This window comes from Cebidichthys violaceus, unplaced genomic scaffold (assembly GCF_023349555.1).
Source record: "Cebidichthys violaceus isolate CVI_PGR_0920_01 unplaced genomic scaffold, fCebVio1.0.p SCAF_1, whole genome shotgun sequence".
Classification (NCBI taxonomy): Eukaryota; Metazoa; Chordata; class Actinopteri; order Perciformes; family Stichaeidae; genus Cebidichthys; species Cebidichthys violaceus.
This window is the reverse complement of record NW_027176262.1, coordinates 42,825-58,661: the sequence shown is the minus strand read 5'-3', so window position 1 is coordinate 58,661 and position 15,837 is coordinate 42,825. Positions and strand designations below refer to the sequence as shown.

At 39.3% G+C, this 15,837-nt stretch overlaps 1 protein-coding gene across 1 annotated transcript in view; it reads right to left on the bottom strand.

Moving 5' to 3' along the window:
- Positions 1-663: 663 nt before the first annotated feature.
- Positions 664-15,837, bottom strand: part of LOC137865929 (alpha-2-macroglobulin-like) — a 31,531-nt gene continuing 16,357 nt past the window's right edge. Inside the window, exons 23-36 of the mRNA XM_068701555.1 lie at positions 13,529-13,612; positions 12,017-12,193; positions 11,691-11,766; positions 11,042-11,201; positions 9,581-9,655; positions 8,173-8,335; positions 7,897-8,084; positions 5,390-5,602; positions 4,668-4,780; positions 4,455-4,545; positions 3,765-3,833; positions 3,566-3,671; positions 3,420-3,461; positions 664-843 (exon numbers count right to left, since the gene is read on the bottom strand). Coding sequence (XP_068557656.1) covers positions 839-843; positions 3,420-3,461; positions 3,566-3,671; positions 3,765-3,833; positions 4,455-4,545; positions 4,668-4,780; positions 5,390-5,602; positions 7,897-8,084; positions 8,173-8,335; positions 9,581-9,655; positions 11,042-11,201; positions 11,691-11,766; positions 12,017-12,193; positions 13,529-13,612 — 1,562 coding nt within the window. The 3' untranslated portion in view covers positions 664-838. The remainder of the gene's footprint in view (positions 844-3,419; positions 3,462-3,565; positions 3,672-3,764; positions 3,834-4,454; positions 4,546-4,667; positions 4,781-5,389; positions 5,603-7,896; positions 8,085-8,172; positions 8,336-9,580; positions 9,656-11,041; positions 11,202-11,690; positions 11,767-12,016; positions 12,194-13,528; positions 13,613-15,837) is intronic.

The following is a 15,837-nucleotide window of genomic DNA, read 5'->3' as shown; positions in this document are numbered from 1 at the left end:
GAAAAAAGTCATGAATGCTCGTTTATCGCAAATATACACAAGCAGACATGAAACTACACAAGATACATGTATCTTTAAATGAAATGGAGAATTAATTAAAATGTTAGTGGGAACAAATCAGTCTTCAAGCTGCAAATGAAAAGAAAAATATGACTTTCAGATTAAAAGAAATATTCTGCTTTAATCCGTGTTTGTTAGCGTTTATGTATCACATAATTATGTTGACAAAGCTGACGAGTTCTATTCATTAAAGAATAACGATTAAAAAGGGGTCTTATGGCTTCTTAAATATAAGGAAATATTAGAAATCTTTTTGTTCTTGTGACAAACTGCAGCTTTTGTCTTATTTGATTTTATTTTTTTTAGGGTATTAAAGTTACTACAAGGACCTTTTCATTCTTGTTGTTTTTGGCGGTCCCTGTGGACAAAAGTGGTAGTGTAGTCCCTTTAGAAAACCTCTCATTTTATTTTTGATCTGCATCAACGTGGTTTGACAATAATCACACATTACGGCATTTGTTTACCACTTAACTGCTTTTTGCAGTATTTCTGTGTGTTTATGGGGGAGATACCAGGATTTAATTGGACAATATAAAAGTTTTTTTTTTGGGATGATATGAAACAGTAGAAAAAGTTCAACAAAAGACAGTTTTAGGAGCCACATTCACATCACATTACTTTATTGTCCGTCATGCATTTCACTTCATACAATAGTTACACAGCTGCAATAGGACAAAAATATGTGTTTTTGTCTGTTTGTAGACGCGGTGTTCAGGAACACAACACGTATCTTTTACTGGAATCAGCAACTGCTCGACGGCTGACTCTACTTCCCACTTCAAGCTGCAAAAACATAAAGATAAACAAACCATCATTCACTGTGACAATTTTAAGAATCTATTGATTTCTAAAATGTTGTGCATATTTCATATCTTGTAAAAACATCTTAAGTAATCATATCTTATGCATATTCATTTTATGTTCTCTGTAATATTGTGAAGTTTTAATATATTAAAGCTGCAAGCAGCATTGATCGGGCCCTCACGCTTTCATGCACATACTGGCAGGACTGTGGTTGATGCGGCCATGCATTTCTGTGACCATCATACACTGTGTGCACGAGTTAAACGGTATTTCCTGCATGGACCAATGGCATAACCAGCTCATTTTGCCAGGTCTTAAGCCTTGAATGTTTTGAGTGTAGCTTTGAATACAATCATTATCATCTTCATCTTCAGTGTTTGTAACATGACAGACTGTCAAAGGTTGTTATTGCAGGTAGCTCTGACAATCACTGCTGACTCAAAGCGGGAAGAGTTGAGGAGAAATGGCAGAATATATAGTTCCATGTGGAAAAAAAACATATTTTTGTAGAGAAATAAGTTTAAGCCAAAAGGTGATCCCATGTTGTATAATCTATAACATGAATTAGGTTGGGTGCAGGTTGATTTTATTGAACAAACTTCACGTTGCATGAAATTAATTTACATTACGGCCTGGCTCCAAAACGAACAAAAACAATTCAATTTACTAATGAAAACTCCACGTGCAAGCACAATTTGTAAACCTGTGTTATCCATTTTTTCCTCTCCAAACATCTTACTTTGCACATATTTAGATCAGAGAAGTCTTTTTTCTGGTGGTGTGCCCACACACCCTTTTAATAAGTTCAGTGTTTGGACCGATGTATTTATAGAATTGTGTACATACGTCTGTGGTTGCCAGTAGGTGGCGCTATACTATGAGTTAATATTGGCATGCAGAAGTCCTCAAGCCATGACTCTTCTCAAGCATGTCAAGTTTGGGAAAGTTTTGACAAAGTCAAACAGCTTGATGTATGATGGTGAACCATGTAAAATGGCCGCCACATCACATCCACGCCGTTCCATGATTACCAAATTTGGTACATCTAAGTCAAACGTACTTCTAGGGCTGCTTCATAAAATTTTTGTACAGGGCGCTATCGAGTCAAATTGCCAGTCTGAAGCCTTAACATCATCTCAGATAACTACAATTTGGGCTTTAAATCTGTGTAGCAAGTTTGGTTCTGTTTCAAGCATTTTTAGCCACCTATGATTTTCACGGCGAAGACTGTGTGGTACCAATTTGATGGCGATCTGATTTTCCTACTAAGAGAAGCAAGCCAAAATATAGAAACTTTAACTTCCTGTTACCAGTAGGTGGCACTATGACTATTATACATAATTGGCTTGTAGATGTCTTCAGGAGTGGAGTCTCATCAAACATGTGAAATCTGGAAGAGATCTGACCATGTGGAGTCGAGTTACATCAGTTCATTCGTTCACGGCGAAGGATCGAAATTCGTCAAGCTACCACGTCACCACCCTTTCACGAATTCTTACAATCTTCACAATGAAGCATTATCAAGGTGTTAAGACTAAGGGATCTGATTAATCTGTGAGGAGGAGGATGTAACGGTATACAACCCGTAACTTCCAGTTGCCACAAGGTGGCACTATTACTATGATTCTAAATTGTCATATAGATGTGTTCCAGATCAGGATTTTATGACATATGAGACATTTGGAGTAGATTAGACAATGTACGGCCGAGTTACAACAACTTCCTGTTTTATGGTAAATGGTGATTTTTTGCCACCACACCATGGACACGTAGTTCAATAACTTTTTGATCTTTTGATAACGTCAAAAGACGTTACCTCAACATCTCAAGAGCATATTGACCAAATCTGAAGTCAATCGAGTCAGATCTCTTGGAGGAATTTGTTTAAGTATGACGCCTTGAAATGGTAAAAAAAGTAATAAAATAAAAAATGGCCGACTTCCTGTTGGGTTTAGGGCATACCTCTTTGAGGCTTTTTTGTACGTCCCATCACATTACATATACCTACTGAATTTCATACAGCTAGGAATAACCCAATGTTGGGGCTGCTCTATAGAGGGCGCTATTAAGCCATTATGCCCAACGGCCCAATTTCCTTGTGATTTTCACCGATTCTGATTTTTGTGCACATTTTGAAGAATGGACGTGTAGCCCAAGCACAAGCACCTCTTTTTCCCCTCGAAAGACGCAGAATAAGAATAATAAACATTAGAAGAACAAAAGGTCCTCCACTCCGACTACGTAGGTGCTCGGGCCCTAGTAATAAACATTAAAAGAACAATAGGTCCTCCACTCGGACTGCATCAGGGATTCGGGCCATAGTAAATGGAGGCTTCAGGGCCCAGTTGGCCTTTTTTGCCTCTTCCTCCACTGTGGTATTATTTATCTATGTTACGTTTGTTTATTTTATTGTTTAAAGTGTGCAAAAATAAATAAACTAAACTACAACTAAACATACTTTTTGAGGTTGCAATGAAAATGTTTTTGGTTATTAAATGACGTTTTTTATATAAAAACCATAGCAGTGCTTCTGCATGTTGTGACAGATATGTTACCTGTAACACAGGAGTAGATGTATTCTGTGTCATCCTGGTCACCTGAGAGAAAAGAAAGAAGAAGAAGAGATTGATTAACAGTCCATCACAGTGAACACATGTACTACTAGGAATCAGTATTCTGATATCTGTTCTTCAGGTCTTACTCGGCTGGTAGTAGTCGTAAATCTTGACCACGGCTGGCTTCAGGTTCTGCACAGGGAGCTCCTGAATGAGCTCCAATCTGTAGTTGATGGGTACCTCCTGCAGTAACTGTTGAGAAAGAAAAAAAACAAGACGACACCGTGAGTCACAAAATCTTGGAGAGCGTTGAGTCTTGTTTACTGGCTGTGAATTCCTCCTCACCTCCGTTATGTAGACCAGGACGTGATCCCCGTTGTGTTCCACTCGATCCACCAGCAGGGCGCCTTTGAGCTGTGATGAGACGACAAGTCAGCCAGACGCTCCATCAAGAACAGGTGAAAACCTTTCTATTTCTACTAGGGCGACATCCACACGACTACGTTTTCCTTGTAAAAAAGATGGATTTAGATGATGCTATTTTGAGTGTTGATGGAGCAGCTACAATGTTAGCATAGCCTAGCACAGATCGATCCAAACTCCATTCAGAAACCAAGCATTTAAAAGTGATTTGCTTGTTGTCTTGTATGAGAGTCCTGACGAAGCGTGAATTCTGACTTTCTACAATTATACATAATTTTGTAATTTAGAGTCAAATAGACCATAAAGCTGGGTATGCTTTAGGGCAGGGATATGGTGATTGAGAGGTCTCTACATCACTCCTCGTCAGTCCAGATATGGTCACTTCCTGTTCACTGGTTGCAAAAAAAACAAGATGGCGACGGCCTAAATGCCAAACTGGAGCCCCTTAAAACATCCACAAACCAATGAGTGACGTCACAACAACTATGTTCACTTCTCATATACAGTCTGTGGTCTGGACAGAGAGCATTTTTGTTTTAAAACGCTGTTTTAAAAGGAAAACGTAGCAGTGTGGATGAAGCCTAAAGGTGAAAGTTAATGTAATAAACTCACCGCACTCAAAGACTCTGGGTCTGGGACAAACCCAGAGAGCATTTTGATATCCAGGATCACCATGTTTGTACTGATCTCGTTTCCAAAATACCTATAATACAAGCAGAATAAAAACTGTGATGTTAATCTGCTACCAAGTTATTAACATTTCTCCCACGCACGTCTACCAATGGTTACTGAGTTCACGTGAATCTGCTTGCTGGGACTACTTACTGGACCGTGATCCTCAGAGTGAGTTTGGGTCTTTGGCAGGTGGCCTCTGGTGTGACCTCGACACTGAGAGTGGTGATATCAGTGGGAGTTGGGATGTTATATTGAAGCGAAATCTGAGAAAGAGGTACACAAGGGGAGGTTTAATAATCATAAACAAGAATCTTCTGAATGTTTTTTACTCAAAATTGTTAAAATTCATGATGATTCAGATGTTTGAGAATTACAGTCTTCAGAATTTTTTTAAAAATCACCTACTGCTAAATTATAAAACGTATATCTGTCTTTTCTCTTGTGTTACAAGCATAGAAATAAAGTAGGAGCAGAACAGAAATGTAACGTTTTTTTTGGTGGTTATTTGACCCGCACAAAAGAATATGGTGATGTTTTGTTAGTTGCTATGGTAACAAAAAATGTCAAGCTAACTATCCTCCTTTATGAATTAAAATAACATGTTGCGCAATGTGATCTGCTGCCTCTGGGTGGAATAATAAATGTAAGTTAAATTGAATATAAATGTATATATATATGTATATGTATATATATGTGTATATATATATATATATATATATATATATATAACTATATATATATATATATATATATATATAGTGCAGGTGGAGGTGAATTACAGGTATGGCCCTTCCAGCTACTGGGCCGCTGACATTAGGTCGTATTATCAGTGTTTGTGGTTGTGCATGTACATCCTGCAGTGAACCACTGACCTGCATCACAGCGCATGCACTGCCCTGCACCTCTAGGCTGAACTTTCCTGTCACGTCCTGCAGCAGCTTCTCCTGGTAGAGCAGCTTGTTGTTCTGGTTCACGTCAAACGTCAGCTGGCCGCTGGGAGACTGGACCGTCACCGTGCTCGAACCACTGGGACTGAACACCAGCGTGGAGTAGAGAGCCAGAGCCTGAAGAGCCACCACTGTGTCCTACAACACACAAAACAACAATGTACTGTTGATTTTCAGACAGAAATAAATTAAGAAAATTATCATTTCGAACAGGAGAGTATGCAGAGTATAGTGAATAATCACTGACACTTAACTGTTATTAAGTCATGGAACCATCCCGTGAAAACCACGTATCTCTAAATCATGTGATTTTTTAATTTATTGGTAATTTAAAATTGTTTAGGTAGTTTCTCTTAGGTTGAGAAAATTATCCTTACTTCATAGGTTAAATAAAACATTTAAAGAAAAATGTATTCATTAATTATAAATTGTCACAAAGATGAATATAGGGCTGTTATTTTGGAGACTTTTGAAAACATAGTGCTGAAACGGTTAAACTTCAGTATAGAGAGAAGCGAAGTCCCGCCCCTTTACGGTGTCCTCCATTGGACCTAATATTAAAAAAAAACATGTACAGTAGTCAACAGACTAATATTTATTTTAATCCCGTTTGAATTGTGCCATGAATTACACGTTTGTTAATTTAAAACTTCATGGCACAAATTGACCCTTTGCTAATCCCCTCCCCCCTTGGTTACTGTTGCTAGGCGTCTCAAGCTTTTTCACCAGACATGTCAATATGGCGTTTTTCAACAATATTAGTGAGAGATATTACAAAGGAGATAATAGCAGCTTTCTGGAATAGTTGTTCTGAAATATTAGAGAGAAGTGAGACAGAAAGGAAACAATATGCATCTGAGAGCTAACTGTCACAGCTCTGCCCATTCTCTCCCATCACTCCACACTCTCCTCACTCTATTCATCAGCACAACTCCCCTCACCTGCCTCCTCATCAGCTCATTCAGTGCACCTGTTAGTCACCCGCCTCATCAGCTCTATCACTCTCACTCTGCTGCACTTACTCTATAAAACCCTGCCTCTCAGTCACTCTTTGCCAGGTCATTGTCACATCTACCCGCCCGTCTACCTGCCCTGCTGGATTTGCACAAAGGCAGTAAAACTGCCTGTAGAAAAGCACACTGACTATAATCCTGCGGGCTTATTATTAATTCTTCCATGAAAAAGTTTGGCGCACTTCTCCTCACACAGCGTTGCCAACACCTGCACAAAAAATACATCAAAACGTGCGGCTTGATCGGGCATGGTGTGCTATGACTTTTCTCAGAGATTTGCCCAGCGGTTTTCCCGAAAAACGGAACAAAATTGGTCCATTCACTTCCATTTCGGTTTCAAGAGAGCTAAAAACACTTAACTTTGGGCCCATATTGACTGACCATACTTTAAAATAGAAAAATGATTTGAAGTCAAATGGGCATTTTGATGGCTAGCACAGTTTTCATTAAATTACAGATTAAGTTTCAGGAAAATTTTGGGTCCGTTTCACATTTTATAATGGGTGTGTATTGCACGGAATGTTCAGTGCTAGAGTGACGACATCTTGGTCAGAGTGGAGCAGAGCATGAAAACTCACATTTTAACACCACAAACATAAAAATTATATCAACGCGTTCTGCAGTCTTTCCTCTTTATTGATAATACTATTGTGGTGATTTGACTGTTTCATTTGCCTTACACGTGTTATTATGAAGCAATAGCTACTATCAAGTTCAAGTCTTTCCATCACAAATGCAGAAATGTAATTTCCAAAAGTTTATATCTCAAATACAGATGCCTCAATCTCCGTGGTAAACAGTGACACACATGCATGCGCTGTCAACTATGTGTTTCTATGAAGCAACAGCTGCTATCAAGTTCAAGACTGTCCATCACAAATACAAGATTCAAACCAAGAGTATGAATCTAAAATGCAGAAAAGTTCAATTGAACCTCAATTACACTACTGGTAATATTGGCGTGTGTGTGTATTTATATATATATATTGCGATGTCTTCGGGCAGTAGCAACTACACTGTCTCCCGTACATATTTCAAGCTGATTTTCTGGTTTCATTTTTATTGGTGGATTTGACTAAATATTACTAAAATTCTTTTAATTTTTATTTATTTATTAGTTTCTCAATACTGAGACAATCGTATCGATTGTCTCATTATTGCCTTGCTTTTGCTGCTTTGTCTGTCAAAGCACTTTGTAAACTCTGTTTTTAAAGGTGCTATATAAATTAAGTTATTATTATTATTATTATTATAATTTTGTTCTGAAATAAGGTCCCATGGTGATGCACCTGAATTGGCAGGACTTCACCTCTCTACAGGTCACAGCTAAGCCACAGTTTGTTTGTCCCAGAAGAGAATACTTTGTTCGTTTTAACTCACAATCCAGCACTTTACGCTATGTATTTTTTTTTTTTCTACCTGCGTGGAGGAGAAGCCTCCGTAATGGTTCTGCTGGGTCGTCAACCACCTGACGATGCGCGTGGCGTAGCCGAGGTCTTCAGCCGCTGGAGAGGCGCTGAGTTTAGCCAGCAGCACGTAGGAGCTGATCTCCACAGACAGAGAGGCCGACGTCTCTGTTGATGTCTGAGACCAGTGGAGGAAACCTCCTAAAAGCAGACGTAAAAACAGACAAGGTGAAGCTCCATTCACTGTAATGAAGACAGAGGGATTTCCTTCAGGAGGATCCCTTCTCACCTTGTTGTATTGAGACCGAGTCCAGGTGATTCAGAAGGTAACCTCTGGTCTCCATGTCTCCTGCCAGGGTGAAGACGTACACCATCAGAGCCGTGGTGTAGGTGTTACTGAGGTCGACGAAAGACTCTTTGAGGCACAACAGGCTCTTCTTTACTTTAGGGTCCTGGAACAGATTATAAATAACTTGTTTTATTGTTCTACACACAAGTTCATTCTTACAAATTCATATATTCAGCAAAACTTTCGACAAAGAACTTCAGTTTAAGGAAGAAAAAGAGCAAAAACAATCTGATTGACCTGCTGTTGATATATTAAAACTGACAAATAACAACTTTTTTTATTTTTCTTATTTTACTTGGGAAATTTTTAAAAGAAACAACTGCCTGCAAAAAAACCACAATCTCAGACAGACTGTGATTGTTTGAAATAATATATAATGTTATATATAGTGCTGGGCAAGTCAACACGTTATTAACCACGTTGATAAACATAATCACCTCGGAGTTACAGTTCATTATATTGAAGCTGCATTCACATGCTCTGACTGTCATGAAAACAGAAGACACACATTTTGATGAAATGTGTGGAACATTTTATTCATGTTGCACAGCAGTGGAACGTTTAAATAAAGTCACACACTGAGCACAGATAGTGAAGAAATATAACTGCTACTGTGTAAAGAATACTGCTGTTAAAAAGAACCTGATTTGTTTAAAGTGTTTGCAAACCAAATGTTATTGCACTTTTGTTCATATAGAAGTACTTTTAAAATAAAAGTGCGCAATACACTACTTTTCAATTCATTATTGAACTTTGTGCATAACAATACGATTAATCATGATTAAAAATTATAATCGTTGCCCAGCACTAGTTATAATATTAATACAAAAAACAACTAAGATTGATATTTATTGACAAAAAAGTCTATCAAAAACTATAATAACTTATTAGAGTTGTTTCTTGCGAAGTTTATAATTAATTATTATTTTTATTTACTTTAATATAATAGTAACAACACCTAGTGGTAGTTTTTGAACCAAACTGTGGAAGACGTGTGTGAGTTTTGGGTATTTTGTTGGGTTTGATCTTAGTTTGGTTTGTTGAACTTGTTTATTTCCTCACTGATTTGTACTTTTTGTAAAGGTTTGTGTTTATTTTGGGGAATACTTTTAATTTTGTTTATGACACGACAGTCAGTCAGAGTAGTTTAACTTAACCCATCAACTCTAAAACACTACGTAATGTTAACTAACTAACTAACTAACTAACTAACTAACTAACCGGACAGAACATTGAGCAACATAACTTTCTGTTTCTTTTTTTCTCGTTTGTGTAAAAATCATTACAAAGGAAAATTCTTATTTAAAGTTATGATATTATTCGTGGTGCATTAGTTGTTTCTACTCACTTCTACGGACGTATTCATCTCCAGGAAGGCAGCAGTGATGTAAGCAGTGAGAGTCACTTCATCAGACACGCCGCCCTAAAGAGAGGAAACATGATGAAGACACCAAGATCACCAGCGAACATTCAACAACGAGACTTTGATCACTGGTAACCAGTAGAGGAGTAAAGGACCGTTGATGATCCGTGATCCGTACGTTAACCATCAGAGTGTAAATAAAGTTTTAACGTTAACCATCACAGTGTAAATAAAGTTTAAAAGTTAACCATCAGAGTGTAAATAAAGATTTAACGTTAACCATCACAGTGTAAATAAAGTTTAAAAGTTAACCATCAGAGTGTAAATAAAGATTTAACGTTAACCATCACAGTGTAAATAAAGTTTAAACGTTAACCATCGCAGTGTATATAAAGTTTAACGTTAACCATCAGAGTGTAAATAAAGTTTAACGTTAACATCACAGTGTAAATAAAGTTTAACGTTAACCATCACAGTGTAAATAAAGTTCTCCTGACGATGGTTCTCCTCCAGTATTCAGTAGAACATGTGGTTCTAGTCTCTGATCTCTGATCATGTTTCATTGTAAACAACCAATCAGTGTTTAAACCAACAGGAGGAGAGCTAATAACGTTAGCAGCACTGCTAACGGCTAACCAACGGAGGTTCACTTCAGTTACATTATTATGCCTTCAGGCTCTGCTCAGTGAACATGAGAACTGGCTGAAGGTGAATTATAACGTTATCATGATGTGTTCACGTGCAATCTGTAAAATGTAGATTTGGTGATAAACTTGAATAAATCCAGTAGTTTGAAGGAGATGTTTTCACATGAATATAAAATAGATATTAGAGATGAATTATGATGTTTAACCTCATAACACGAGCTCTAAGCATTACATTACATTCATTTAGCAGACGCCTTTATCCAAAGTGCCTTACAATTCAATTCAGATTTAGTAACTATAAATTACTAAAACAAAGTTTTTAAATAACATTTAGAATATTCTATGGTTTACTGACTGCAGGTCGGTTTAAATGATTTTTGGGATGATGAAAGAAAAATTATTCTGTAGAACAGCTGCTTTAATCAAACAACAAATGTATCTGTATCTGTTAAAATGGATCATCAATGATCAATAATTGGTATCAGCGGCAAAAAAACATGTGATCAGGAATCTAAAAGTTATATTTGCTTTATTTTATTTTGTGCTGATCTGATCTGTGATACGATCTGAACCGTGATTATTTTACAATCGGCTGAACAACTGCTGATAACACAGTTAGTAAATAGCATCTGTGTCCTGTTTCACAAATGATTGTCACGGGGAAATTGCAGGTCTGACAGGTTCATGAGTCTCAAATTACAGTTTGTTTTGATAAGTGAAACTTGTTCAAATGACAGAAGTTATGACTGAGATGTTTAAAGTCATACTTTAACACAAAACCCAGTGTGACTTTATTTACCTTCATTCTGTTGTGGAAGAGTTTTCCTGACATTTCGAAACATCCGCTCTCATTTCGTTGTTTATTTTTCAGCCAACTCACGGACTCTTCCATCTTTATCGGGTCGATGTAGATGAAGGACTGGGCTTTGGCAAACGATCGCACCACAAACGCAGTCAGCCTGAGGAGGAAGTTGAGACATTAAAACGATTAAATAAGACATCATGTACATGCTTGTGTTCATGTAGCACGTTGAAGAACTTCTCACGAGGGACAACAGGGTTTTAAGAAAGCGTGACGTCACATTTCATCACAAAAACATGCTGATGAAGTGGAATCTCATCATCTCCTCTCTCTCAGTATGAAAGCAGGACTCGACAGTAAAGCACAGACTGTATAAGAAGTGGACGTGGTCATGGCGACAATGGACATCAATCATTGGTTTGTAGACTGATGTTGCAAACCCTCGAGTTCAAAGATTTTTCCGTCGCCATCTTGGATTACAGCTGTCGCCATGTTGTTTTTTTTGACAGTTTTTTTGACAGCTTCTGGCTGATAAACGCTGTACTTTTAGTGATTGCTTAAAGAAAATATGCTTTTGTTTTGGGGTTCAGAGGGTTAATGTCAAGCCCTGAAAAGCTAAACTGTATGACATCATCACTTTTCTCACCAGGTGTTCGGTGTTCCTGATCCAAACGTGCTGTAAGCTCCATCATGGTGCTTGTAGTTCAGCTGTCTCTGGTAGCCTGCATCACAGTACAAACACACTTAGGAGTTGCATTCACTGACACACACATTTTTATTGAGTTCATGATTTAAAGTAAATGTATGCAAGACGAAAAATATTTTTTTGGGGACTTGAATGCTTTGATGACGGGAAATTAGGGGGAAAGAAAAGAGGCAAGCAAAGGTCACTACCAGGGTGCATCCAGCACCAGACTGTGGGTACACTTCTCATAATTAAGATCTTAAATGTGTTGTTTTAGTTAGACTCACCGCTGGTCAGGAACTTGGTGGCCTTGTCGGTGATGGCTGAGGTGAGCTGCTGAGTGTTTCTCAGGTACTGGAGGATGTAGATGTTGGGGGCGAGGAGCGCCATGTTCTGCTCCCCACATCCGTACGGCATCCTCAGCAGCCCATCCAGGTTGTTCAGGGCTCGGCCCAGAATGTCACCTGCACACAAAAAAAAACAAAAAACACTGACTTACTAAAGGTGCATTCACACCAAACATGGAATTATACATGCGAGTAGATTACATCCAAAGTCTATGCACAGACGCGATGAGACTGGAGTGACGCAAATTGGCGATGGCGCGAATGGAGTTGAAATATTTCAACTTCGGCAAAAAAAACTCATGCCGCTGTGACACGATAGCCTATCAGCGTTGAGATGCTCCTCCTGTCGTCAGCGACGTCCTACCGTTGTTAAATCCGGAAATAAATACTGTAGCCATCTGTGTTCACCCAGAGCTCTACAATACCTCATATTAGTAGACCGGACCAAACTATGTGTATAAATGTGTGTGTATAAACCATATGGTAGAAACAATGAAAAGATGCTGCCGTATTTACACCTAGATGACGTTATTTTGAGTGTTGATGGAGCTGCTACACTGTTAGCATAGAATAGCACTGATTGATTCAAGCTCCATTGAGAAAACAAGCATTTTAAAAGTTATTTGCTTGTCGTCTTGCGTAGAGAACTAACAAAACATGATTTCAAACTTTTTACAAATCGGCATCATTACGTAGTTATTTCGACGTCCCTTTTATCGGTTTATTGCAATCAAATCACAGCAAAATCAGTTTGTTTTGTGTTCAGCTGTAGTAAACCAGCCGACGTGTGGCTTGCTAGACACAGTGAATACAGCTCAATGAAATACACAAAGCTGTTATAGCTCCGTGTATATAACGGTATGAACCGGTATGAACCCTGACAAGACGGCGTTTAGTTTCCCGGGATATCTGGGACTTCCACAACAAGTACTAAGCAGAATAGAGGTTATTTTTTTCCATGGTTAATGGCGGTAATAAATGGCAGACAGTTGAACAGCTTCCAGGCCGATGAGCCACGCCCCCTCTCCGGCGAGAATGACGCGATTAACGTGGTTAATCGCGTCAATTGTGTCATTCGCGTCATTCACGCCGCCGCTGGTGTGAACACGGCATAAGACCGAACATGTGACTGACCTGAGCTCTGGTTTACTAAAGACACAGATAATCAATTGTAAAAAAACTGTTGTTATTTTGACAGAATGAAGCTTATTAGAAATGCACTTTGCATTAAATTTAGTTAATTAGTTTGGTACTGTTTCTTTAAAATGTTCATATTTCCTCCAGTTTACTAAATACGATTGTGTTTTCTGTTTAGTGCTGATAAAAACAACACAAAGCTGTTTTTTAAATGTATCTACTAAAGCTCGCCTTAAATCTCAAGTTGATCATTGAAAGCATAACGATTTGTTTGGTTAACAGCAAAACTCAACCAAAATGGATTGATTAGTTTACCCAGGACTGATACTGAAGCACGGGCTGATCCAACAATCACGTCCCCGGGGAGCTGTAGGTCTACTTCCTCTGTCAGAGCCTCTCCTGTGGACAGAGAACAAACAGATCAGCAGTAAAACAAAGACGTCATTCACATTCAACGGATGGTTAGAGCAGGGGCGTCGTTAGGCTGAAGCCCCCCTAAAATGTTCTTCAGCCCCTCCAAATAATTTGGCATTATTGGCTTTAAAAATGTATTTATTTTTTTATTTTGTAAATGTCATTAAATTAAACTGTTGTTTCTGGACAAGTTATTTATAACTCTAACATGCTACATATGTGCGTGCGTTCTGGTTTGTATGTTTTCTCTTCAAAGTACAATCCAACAGCCCATCATCATACTGAACTATTGACCCGGGCACTAGGACCTTGGGGAGGCTGCTGCGCTGGCTTTCTCACTCTGCCAAGTAACGTCTCTCGTCAATGACAGCCAGGATTATAGCCAAAGAGTTTAGCTCAAAGTAAATGATGCACGGAGTGAAATTGTAAGTACAGGTAGTTACAGAATGTGTCTATCTGTAGTTGTTAACGATTGTTACCTGCTTACATTTAGGTTTACTTGAGGCAAATGAAAGGGAATATAGTAGTGGGCTATGTTAACACTAAGCTAGCTAGCTAGCTATTTTGTTAGAAACTGTCTCCAGTGAGCAAGAGTGAACGAGCCAATTCAAAATACATGAAATAACTATCGACATCTCTCTAGGTGGTTCGGGCATCTGGTGAGGATGCCACCTGGGCGCCTCCCTAGGGAGGTGTTCCAGGCACGACCAGCTGGGAGGAGACCCCGAGGGAGGCCCAGGACCAGGTGGAGGGACTATATCTCCAAACTGGCCTGGGAGCGCCTCGGGATCCCCCAGTCAGAGCTGGCTGATGTGGCCTGGGAAAGGGAAGTTTGGGGTCCCCTGCTGGAACTGTTGCCCCCGCGACCTGATCCCGGATAAGCGGGTGATGATGAGATCTCTCTATTCTTTGCATTAATATATCTCTCTAGTATTTCGAAACAATAATATCAGTCCCTATAGAATGTTGTTGTTTATAATCAGTTAATGGCATATTTGACACTGAACTAGTTCATCTTTATCTCAGTGATAGTGTCCAAATGAGCATAAAATATCACTGGTATGTAAAACCTACCCGGAAAACAAAATTGATGTAAATGTTGATCAAAATCTTATTCCCTTCTGCTCATAATAAGACAAGTAAAGAACTCAAAAGTTGACACTGTCAGGTCCATTCTCCATCCATTGTGTGCGGTCCCTTTAAGAATTAGGATTTGGGAGTGACGCGGATATGAAAGCTAGTTTATCCATCTTTCCTTTACAAGCAGGACAATTATTTCTCTCTTTGAGAAAAGTTCATATTTGTGTTGTCAAATTTCACGATGACCCTGAAATTCTGTCTGTTGTGTTATCATATACTGAATACAAGCAAAACTACAGAGCAAAATCACACTCTTTCTGATTGAATCAATCTATGAACTGTCTGAAACAATGGATATCCGCGGCCCCAAAAAAAATTGCAGCGCGCTGTGCGCACAAACATGCCCCTCCCCTTGGGGCTAAGCCCCCCCTGTCTTTGAATCCTAGAAACGCCCCTGGGTTAGAGGATCATGAACTGAAACAGGTCTGACTGGAAACAAGATGCTAGATGGTTGATTAAAGGTATTTAAAGCTACTGTGAGGAACTTTAACTTTGTGTTGATTCTGTTGGTCCCTGTGGACTAAAGTCGTAGTGTCTCTGAACACCAGACTCCTTTTAGAAAACCTCTCATTTACTGCAACAGGGTCTGACAGTCTGCCCCTCCAGTGAGTCCAGCAATACGTCCTGGGTCTCCAGCAGAGTGGTGTCGGTGTTGACTCCCAGAGAGGAAAAGCTCTCTCAGGAGAAGCTCCTGAAGAAGGAGGAGGAGGAGATGCTGCTGCTGCCGGGAGCTGAGATCTCCTCCTCCCTCCGAAGTTCTGGATCTGGGTCTGTCCACGGTGGACTGGTCTCTGCTGGAGGATCTGGGTCTGTCCACGGTGGACCGGTCTCTGCTGGGGGATCTGGGTCTGTCCACAATGGACCGGTCTCTGCTGGAGGATCTGGGTCTGTCCCCGGTGGACCGGTCTCTGCTGAAGTCTGAGCTGAAGGAGTTTCTGGTGAACCTGCATGATTTCATCTGGTTTCACCAGAATCCGACCCGGTGGCACAGATGACGAGCATTAATTAAGAATAACTCTATAGAAATAGACCATCTTCTCTCTGATGGTGTCTTTACTGATGGAGGTCTG